At 48.2% G+C, this 10,018-nt stretch overlaps 1 protein-coding gene across 11 annotated transcripts in view; it reads left to right on the forward strand.

The window, feature by feature from the left end:
- CATSPER1 (cation channel sperm associated 1) overlaps positions 1 to 9,452 on the forward strand; it is a 14,723-nt gene extending 5,271 nt beyond the window's left edge. For 7 of the 11 annotated variants that reach the window (XM_079957604.1, XM_079957606.1, XM_079957600.1 and 4 more), the window contains exons 2-12: positions 1,511 to 1,735; positions 2,419 to 2,532; positions 3,209 to 3,368; positions 3,673 to 3,764; positions 4,146 to 4,289; positions 4,869 to 4,932; positions 6,370 to 6,442; positions 7,169 to 7,226; positions 7,817 to 7,907; positions 8,440 to 8,554; positions 9,283 to 9,452. In XM_079957604.1, coding sequence (XP_079813730.1) covers positions 1,511 to 1,735; positions 2,419 to 2,532; positions 3,209 to 3,368; positions 3,673 to 3,764; positions 4,146 to 4,289; positions 4,869 to 4,932; positions 6,370 to 6,442; positions 7,169 to 7,226; positions 7,817 to 7,907; positions 8,440 to 8,554; positions 9,283 to 9,312 — 1,166 coding nt within the window. In that variant the 3' untranslated portion in view covers positions 9,313 to 9,452. Of the gene's footprint in view, positions 1 to 515; positions 629 to 725; positions 821 to 1,510; positions 1,736 to 2,418; positions 2,533 to 3,208; positions 3,369 to 3,672; positions 3,765 to 4,145; positions 4,290 to 4,868; positions 4,933 to 6,369; positions 6,443 to 7,168; positions 7,227 to 7,816; positions 7,908 to 8,439; positions 8,555 to 9,282 lie in introns of those variants that run through there. The other 4 variants (XM_079957601.1, XM_079957602.1, XM_079957603.1 and 1 more) reach the window with 4 other exon arrangements.
- The last annotated feature ends 566 nt before the right edge of the window (positions 9,453 to 10,018 follow it).

The following is a 10,018-nucleotide window of genomic DNA, read 5'->3' on the forward strand; positions in this document are numbered from 1 at the left end:
ATACAATAGTCCTTCAGATATTAAAAGCTTCCCTAAACAGGGCTGCCTTCAGATGTCTTCTAAAAGTCTGGTAGTTGTTTTTCTCTTTGACATCTGGTGGGAGGGTGTTCCACAGGGCAGGCGCCACTATCAAGAAGGCTGTTATGTACTGAGTTGAATAGGATCCAAACTGCAGCAGTCTGATTGGTCCTAGAACAATAGGATCCACATTGCAGCAGTCTGATTGGTCCTAGAACAATAGGATTTAGAATGCAGCAGTCTGATTGGTCCTAGAACAATGCAGCAGTATGATTGGTTGGCAGGAACCACCCAATCATGCTCCAGATATAAGTGAATCCACAACCTGATTGGCTTACAGTAGAATTCCATAATTAGCCAATCATGTGCAGCCCATTGTGTAAATAATGTATATAAAGCAGATACTTTGAGGGGACTTTCATTCATTCCTCCTCACCACTATGAGCTGAATAAAGAGCATGAAATCACTTTGCGACTCTGAGTATATTTCAAAGGCCCTCTGCCTGGTTCCCTGTAACTTGGCTTCTCGCAGGGAGGGAACCGCCAGATGGCCCTCGGTGCTGGACCTCAGTGTCCGGGCAGAACGATGGGAGTGGAGACGCTCCTTGAGGTATACTGGACCAAGGCCGTCGTGCTGGAACAGCATGAAACTCTTGATCAGGGGTTGGCAAGGTTTACCTCACCTGGAGATCCCTCCGTAGGCCAGATTGTGTGTGTGCGTGATTTCTGGCGTCTGCGCAGACGTGATTTCCGACGCTGCAGAAGCGAGTTCCTGTGCTGCACTGGTTTAGCAGGCGACTCGGTACGGGAGCAGCTCATGGGCTGGTTAAACGACCCTCATGGGCTGCTTGTGGCCCATGGGCCTTAAGTTGCCTACCCCTGCTCTTGATCTCAGGGTTGTGGGTTCAACCCCCATGTTGGGCAGAGAGATTCCTGCATTGCAGGGGGGCTGGACTAGATGACCCTCGTGGTCCCTTCCAACTACAATTCTATGATTCTGTTACACTGCAGTTTGGCTCCTGACAAAAACTGAATTATCCGCATTGCTGCTTGCTATGGTGAACATTTACATCATTTAATTACAAAATCACTCTCATTATCATTACATTAGTCCATTACCAATAATACTGACTGGATAATTTCTGTTCTGGGCAAGGAATGAATAAGCAAACATAGCAAATCTCACCTCCATTCCCTTTCTCTTCTGGATTCTCCAACGTCCCTTGGAATCATAGAATCATAGAAGTGTAGAGCTGAAAGAGACCCTGAGGATCATCTAGTCCAACCCTCTGTAATGCAGGAATGTGCCGCTGTTGCATACAAGGATTGAACCTGCAACCTGGGCATTGTGAGCACCACACTCTATCCAACTGAGCTATCCAGGCCCTTGTTGCAGGGGACAACCTCATGTGGTCTGAGAAACTGGGTGAGGGGAATGGCTGCCTCCTCTGCCCTCACCCTCAAACGATTCTTCCTCCCTCTCTAACTCTAGCAAAGCCGGCCCGCCAGCGTCGCAAGAGGAAGCACAGACGAATGACGCTGACAGAGATGGTGGTGCATGCCTGGCAGAAGATCCACCCGCACCTCGTCTTGCTGAGGGAGATCATCTACCACTTGACTCAGTCTTTCATCTTTGACTTCGTAATCTGCTCGGTGGTTGCCATCAACACCTTATTGCTGGTGGCTCAAACGTTTGCGGTGGTCGAAATTCGGGGAGGTCAGCCCGCAGGAGAGGCGTTTCTTTCCTCATAAATAATCCTGCTCCATAGACTTCTTCTGAATGCTGGGTAGTAACCAGAGCATGCTCTGGTTTCAATAAGGCCTGGGGCTTCAGTCCTGCCCCAAGGAGAACTTCTGCTCCCAGATTGACGGCTGGCCCTCAGGAGAGATCCCCACAGCTGGAAGCCATATTGACCCAAGGGCGTTATATCTGCAGAATAAGGCACTGACCCTTTCAGGAAGCAACACTAGTCAGTGACTACCTATCCCCAATAGAAACCAGCCAGTTGCTTCAGAACCTTGCTGAGACCACTTCAGAGTTTGGCCTTGCCTTTAGGGCAGCCTTTCTCAACTTGTGGGTCCCTAGATGTTGTTGAACTACAACTCCCATCACCCCTAGCTAGCAAGGCCAGAGCTCAGGGGTGATGGGAGTTGTACTCCAACAACATCTGGAGACCCACAGGTTGAGAACCACTGCTTTAGGGGCATTATCTGTGGTCCTGTACCCACACCTTTATCTCCTGTGTAGATTCAACCAGGGACTACTGCCCCCACTCCCCACGCAGGCACTTCACCTTCTTCAGTGGTGGGCATCTCCACAGATCACAACAGCTTTCTTCATGGAGGAGAGTGGCTTTCTCACAATCAATGGTTCTCTCTTTCTCTCCTCCCTTGCAACAGAATGGTTCTTTTCTGCCATGGATCCTGCCTTCCTTTCTGTCTACGTGTTAGAGGCCGTCCTCAAGCTCATTGCGTTGGGCTGCGACTATTTCCGCGACCCGTGGAATGACATTGGTGGGTCTTTTTGCAGTGCGGGTATGAACAGGTGTTGACGCCAGTTCTATGTTTCTAGAAAAAGAGGTGCCGGAACCCACCATGGATGCCTGCCTTGTTCTCTTATCATGGCAATGGCACCCACCAGAGAGGTCCCAGAACTGAGTTTCGGCAAGTTCAAGCTGAGAGAAAAAGCCCTGGCTGATACCAAAGGATTCCAGGGCAAACTATTTAATTAGCAGACTGCCTGAGAATAGCAACATGTGCAGAACTAACAGCGGACCCTTCTCAAATGATGAGAAGGTTGGTACAGTGGTACCTCAGGTTAAGTACTTAATTCGTTTCGGAGGTCCGTTCTTAACCTGAAACAGTTCTTAACCTGAAGTACCACTTAAGCTAATGGGGTCTCCCGCTGCTGGCACGCCACCGGAGCACAATTTCTGTTCTCATCCTGAAGCAAAGTTCTTAACCCAAGGTACTATTTCTGGGTTAGCGGAGTCTGTAACCTGAAGCGTATGTAACCCGAGATACCACTGTACTAAGCAAAGTACTGTACTAAACTAAGTGTTGTTTTCTCTGGAATGCCCATAATGTTACACTAGTTGTATAAGCTTAATGTTGCTCAGTTGACAGTCTGAAGCACTGTTTCATGTGGGTCTGCCTTAATTTCTATGTTTCCTCTTCTTCCCTTTGCCAGATTTCTTCATTATGTGCATGACGGTGCTGGATTTTCTGCTCCCCTTGCTCATCTCCTCCAGACAAGGCAACCGTGGCAACAAACTCACGCTCTTCCGGGTCCTCAAAATCTGCAAGGCTGTCCGTGCTATCCGCGCCATCCGCTTCCTGCTCACCCTCCGGTTAGCGCCAAAATTTCTAGCTGGGGGAGGGAAGGGGAATGGAAGAGCTCCTTAGCGCCTCCAGATAGTCAATATTTCGCAAGAGGGCTTCCAGCAATATTTCGCAAGAGGGCTTCCAGGACCCTTCCGTCCTGTACCTTGGAAGCATTCTTCTCTCACTGTGCACAAAGAATTTTTGGAACTGTAAATTGTTCAATAAATAGGTCATCTGGAGGAATCCATAGCAGCGGGACAGAAGAATTGACAGCGACTGACCTTACAACCCTACCTAACTCTCTGTTTCTTTATTTGCTTTTCCACGTAGAGTGATGCAGAACCTCAAGGAAGTCACAAGCACTTTTTTGCTTTCCTGCGAGTCCATCGGAGCCATTATTCTCCTCATGTTCTGTTTCCTCTGTATCCTCCCAGGAAAGAGCAGAACGGAGAGGGAAGAGTCCAGGTGCACCTGGTGCCCTTTGGGACTGGTAGGGCAGAAGGCAGGGAGGCCAGCAGTAGGTGGCACCAGAGCCAATGAGAGACAGAGGCCATTAATTCTAGTTTTGTCCCCATCCTCCTCCTCCCTGCTGAGCTCTAACAAGAGCAACACTGAGACCTGCCTTCTTCCGCTCCCCAAAATTTTACTGTTACTGATTTCTGTCATGTCATCCTATGACGAGTGAATTTCACAGGTTAATTACAAATCCTTGGAAGAGGCAAAGGGATGGCGTTCTCTCTCCCGCAATCCTGCCTTTCCAAGGCTCCTTGTTTCGTTCCTTAGCCCTGCCTTCCACCTGTCAGTTATGTCTTCCGTGGTGCTGCGTGACATGTTCCATGAAGCTGACGAAAAACACTTTGGAGACCTCTTCAACAGCATCTTCACACTTTTCCAGCTCTTCACTTTGGATGACTGGTCCCTCATCTACCTTACCTGTCAAGAAGCAGGTGAGGGAAGAGGATCCTTGTCAGGGGGGTACATAGAACTTAGCACAATTTTTAGCACAATTGGTTAAAAAAACCCCAACCCACTCAACCTCGTGTCAAGATTGAAGAGCAAGACAATAATGGGGGGCGGGATCCATGCTAATATGTTAAACGTGGAGATTTCCTGAAAAGCCCACCCCTAGGCAGCATTATTAGGACGCAGGTGGTGCTGTGGGTTAAAGCCTCAGCGCCTAGGGCTTGCCGATCGAAAGGTCGGCGGTTCGAATCCCTGCGGCGGGGTGCGCTCCCGCTGCTCGGTCCCAGCGCCTGCCAACCTAGCAGTTCGAAAGCACCTCCGGGTGCAAGTAGATAAATAGGGACCGCTTACCAGCGGGAAGGTAAACGGCGTTTCCGTGTGCGATGTCACGCTGGCCACGTGACCCGGAAGTGTCTCCGGACAGCGCTGGCCCCTGGCCTCTTAAGTGAGATGGGCGCACAACCCCAGAGTCTGTCAAGACTGGCCCGTACGGGCAGGGGTACCTTTACCTTTACCTTTAGGCAGCATTATCACTCACAGGCCCCATGTGTATTTCTTTCCAGGTGCCTGGTACATCATCATCTTCCTGATCGTCTACATCCTTCTGGAGTACTTCTTGCTTCTCAAGTAAGTATAGGCTCCTCAGGCTTTTGACTTACTGGAGAGGACCTTGGATGGGAGGTCAAGGGATGGTTTGTTGATTTATTACATTTATTATATCATGCTTTTCCTCCAAGGTGCTCAAGGTACATACATTGTTCACTGCCTGCCCACACCACCACCACCCTGGAATTTTATCCTCACAATATCCCTGTTAGGTATATATGTATATATATATATATGTGTGTGTAAATATATGTGTGTGTATGTATGTATATGTATGTATGGAAGGACCGGCCTGAGGTTCTTTCTGGCACAGAGATGTCAGCTTGCAAGGGGGCAATTCTGTGTATGTGAGTCACTGTAGCCTCACCACACTCTGCTCTGTGCTTCACCTCTTCAATTATTGGACACTGGGGGAGGCCTGCCCCCCCCAATATTGGGGGGAGCCCCCAAAGGACACGCCCCCCAGGACCTGGTGCCCCTGCTGTGGTATATTTGGTCCTGTCTGAGATAGTGGAGGAAGATGCTTGGATACGACCTTGCGTCTGGTTTTGGGGGGATGGGATTTGGGTGCCTGAGCTGTCCTCCGGCACCTGCTTTGAGACCATTGGGTTGATAAGTTTACCAAACTGGGTGGGGAAATCTGCCATACTCCTGGCGAGCTTCACAACTGAGCACATTTGAACTTGGGATTCTTTGGTCTTAGCCAGACACTCTTAACGGGATTAACTGTTTACTAAATACATTGAGCTCTGGCTGATCACACCAGAACAGGTGTGGGGTAGATTCCAAAAAGCACAGCAAGGTAAAAGCTTAAACCAAAGGTAAAAAGTTTTAGATAAACTAAACGCAGCGATAAGCGCTCTTTAAACCCAGAGACACCCAAGAAAAGACTGAATAACAACAGGGCCAGCCCAGGACATTTTTGCTGCTTGAGGCACAGCAGAAAATGTTGCTCCCCTGCCACTGCCTCCTCTACCGCCTGAGGCGACTGGAAGCAGCCTGCCCAGGGAGTCCTGGTGCCCTGAAGGCAGTGGAGGAGTAAAAGGAGGCCAGAGAGGAGCAGGTGGCAGTAGAGGAAGAGGAAGAGGAAGAGGAGGCAGTGGTGGTGGCAGCACGAGGACTGCAGAAGTGGAGGAGGCAAGCGGTGCGCTGAATCTGCTCCATGTCCCAACTGCCGTCTGAGGCAACTGCCTCACCCTGTCTCATGGGTGGGCCGGCTCTGAATAGCAACGATTGCTGTTAAAGCCTTGAGACGCAGTTGGGCTCTGTATTGGATTTGAAATCGTTCCTGTATATGCAATGTATTTTTAATTGATTTTGTATATGGGATTGTTTTAACTTTTATGAAAGCGGTGGTTTTATGTACATTTCCATTTCTCTTTGAGGAAGCAATTGGTAAATTGTGGAATATAGAACAGTCACAGCCCCGTTACTTCCCTCTCTCACTTTCTCTTGCAGCCTGGTGATTGCGGTCCTGGTCGACAACTTCCAGATGGCTTTGGTGAAGCGTCAAGAGCTCAAGAGGCAAAAGGTCAGCACAGCTCCCATTGGTGTACCCAGGATTCATGATGGGTGGGACTGGACACCCACCTGTCATCATCCTCTGCCTGGTTCTGTCTAGTAGTTTCGGAATGAAATGTCTCAACAGTTGTTTTAAACGTTCTTTTGGTCTCAAGTGCTCAGAAAAAATTGTCAAAATCTTTCTACAATATATAAAAGGTAAAGGTAAAGGGAACCCTGACCATTAGGTCCAGTTGTGACCGACTCTGGGGTTGCGGGCTCATCTCGCTCTATAGGCCGAGGGAGCCGGCGTTTGTTGCAGACAGCTTCCGGATCATGTGGCCACCATGACTAAGCCGCTTCTGGCGAACCAGAGCAGCACATGGAAACGCCGTTTACCTTCCCGCCAGAGCAGTCCCTATTTATCTACTTGCACATGACGTGCTTTCAAACTGCTAGGTTGGCAGGAGCAGGGACCAAGCAACGGGAGCTCACCCTGTTATGGGGATTCGAACCGCCGACCTTCTGATCGTCAAGTCCTAGGCTCTGTGGTTTAACCCACAGCGCCACCCGCGTCCCTTCTACAATATATACTTTTAGTAAAATATTTATTTACTTGATTTGGGAGGGGGCAGCTGCCGCCCCTCCTCCCTGGCTATGCCCATGCAGACTGGGGGTTGACAGCGAATAGCTGGGGCTGGGGCTGCCAGGATGAGCGTTCCAGTCACTGAGTTGTATTTCTTTCTCCAATTGACAGAAGTGGGTCGAACTGAAGGAGAGCAGTATCGCAGATGATGTTTTTGGCAAAGCAGCAGGTGACAAGAGTGTTTGGGGAGATGGGCAGCAGGCTTTGAGACTGGGCTCAGGCTTAGAACCTTTAATGCAGGGGTGAGGAACCTCAGGCCCGAATGTTGCCCTCCAAATATTTCTATCAGCCCCTCGGACTTTCCCTGCAGGCCACACCTGCTCCTTGAGTGTGGTCCAGTTTGACCCACAAGGCCATTCCCCACCCACAAACCATGCCTATTTGCCAATCAGCTAACATCACATTAGCTGCCCTTGCTGTGCTGGTGAACCGGGGCGGGGTTTGGCCCAGTTTGGCTGAGTGAGCAGGCATGCATAACCAAAGCAAGCAGCTGGTTTTTTGTTTTTGTTTTTTTGAAGGCATCATCTGCAAAAGGGACTTCTCCTTCAAGCAGCTTGCAAAATGCAGGCTCCTTTGTGTGCCCCACTCATCAACTGAACCTGAAATGAATGAGCCTAAGTTAGTTATGTCCATTCAATTCAATGGATATACTCTGAATAGGACGAACACTGATTACAACCTCAAGTTCAGAGGGAGGGAGATGATTCTTAACATTGAAGCCAAGCTATGCATGCTGGCAAGTCTTCTTTTGCCCTACAGCAGATAAGCCCCAAGCAAAAGAGGAAAAGGAGGAGGAATTATTCAGACGGACAGTCATGGGAAAATATGGCAGCCTTGAGTTGATGGACAGGTGAGGAAGCGCAGCAGCCAATAGATGAAAACGTATCTACTTGCAACATTTTTTTTAGCTTGCTCTTCAGCGGAAGAGAAGAAAACGGAGTTCCACAGAGGCTTACAAATATCAGTACAGTGGTACCTTCAGTTACAAACCCCTCAGGTTACAAACGCTTCAGGTTACAAACTCCGCTAACCTGGAAGAGTTACCTCGAGTTGAGAGCTTTGCCCCAGGATGAGAACGGAAATTGTGTGCCGGCAGCGCAGCGGCAGCGAGAGGCCCCATTAGCAGTTTAACATCCCTCCTAAATGTTAATTATGAGGTGGACAGATGCATCTCACCAGGAAGAGCATTCCACAAGTAGGGAATCACCTCTGAGAAGACGCTGCCGCAAGTGAGCACCAGCCAGGCAGACTTTCTCCAACAGGGCCTCCTCCACTGATTATAGGGCCTGAAATAGTTAATACTGTACTGGGGGAGATGCTCTTATCACTACTTCTGTCCCAAGCTGTTTGGTACTCCCAATGATATTTCCTTCTTTGTCTAGGGAGTGGGAATATCTCTACTTCTACTTTCGACTAATGACAGCAATTGAGACAAACCAACAGCAGTTCCAGTCTCAGGCATCCACCACTGACAAGATATTAGACACTTTCTTTGAGGTAGGAACAGTGTTTGCCCCCCCCCCCCAGAAAAAAGGGTGCCAGTATTCAGCATGAAATAGAGGGCTCTTGGGTACTGCCAGAGTATCGTCCCTCCCTCCCTAAGCTGGGCAGAAGCTTTCCAGGCTTCAGGAAGGAGGTGCGACACTCTGATTTGAAAAAAGAAGAAGGTGACAGTACTGCGTACCGGCACATGCCGCTAGGACAAAAAGCACTGGGTAGGAGAGTCCACTAAAATTAATCTCTTTTTCTCAGGCTTGCCTCCAATGAAGAGATGCTCTTTCTTTCCTCAAAGGAGCTCAATGAGATCAAGCTTAACCTCTTTGTACTCTTCATTGTTCAGTGGGGCTGGAGAGAATGAAATATATCCATTTCCTAAGGCAGGGACAGGAGATATGTGTGGGCCCTCCAGATGTTACTGGACTCCAGCTCCCATCAGCCCCAGCCAGCATGGCCAATGACCTGGGAATGATGGGAGTTAGTCTAACAACATCTGAAGGACAACAACTTCCCACCTTTGCACTGAGAGCATAGACCAAAGGTTGCCAAACTTTTTTGCACCAGTGGGCACATTATGAATTTTCAGCAAGTGCCTTGAGTGAGGATTTTAATCCTGGTTTCTCAAACCTTAGTCCAACACCCTAACCATTATACCATGCTGGAATGAGTGGGATAAAGTGTAATAAATAATCTTGGATCTGACTTCTTTTTTTAACCTCCATTTACAGACAGCTGAACATGATTACCTTTCCAAATGAAGATGTTTTCATGGTGTTCCCAAACTAGACTTCACCTGCTCCTGGAGGCTTCAGTTAAAGGGTCAAGATTGCTTGACGTTTTATTGATTTCTCACTTGTTTTATACATTGTGTTATGTTTATTAAATGACTTTTCATCTCTCTGTTGAGCACAACTATATTTGCTGGGTTTGACATAAATAAGTTGCAGAATCTGTTTTGAATGCTTGACTTTGCCCCTCAGAGGACTGTAGGAAGCTCCTCAAGCTCTGGAACTCCTTAGCAAGGGAGGCATATTTTAAGGTTAGACTCGCACCATATATTTAAATCATATTTTGTACCACTTTAACAGTTGTGCCTTTTCCCCATAAAAGGGAGGGTAATGGGAAGTGAAGTTTACTCCTCACAGAATTATAGTTCTCAGCACCCTTAACATATTACAGTTCACAGGATTATTGGAGGGCTGGGGAGGTTCTAAATGTATGGTGTGGGTGTGAAATGATGAATTTTCACCAATGGATGAAAACATTTTTATTCAGACAGGTCTTTAGCTTCACAAGCTGGCTGTTATGTCCATTGTGCATGCTGCAATTTGGCCACCACTTTGTGCTTATTGATTTGCTTAACCTGCTTGTTTTTGTTATTTTGTATTTTACTTGATTTCACTGTCAGCTTCCTTGAGCACCACTTGACGGAAAAGGTGGGACACAAATTTAACAACAAACCGA

The sequence above is a fragment of the Podarcis cretensis genome (genome assembly GCF_951804945.1).
Source record: "Podarcis cretensis genome assembly, chromosome: 16".
NCBI classification, from domain to species: domain Eukaryota; kingdom Metazoa; phylum Chordata; class Lepidosauria; order Squamata; family Lacertidae; genus Podarcis; species Podarcis cretensis.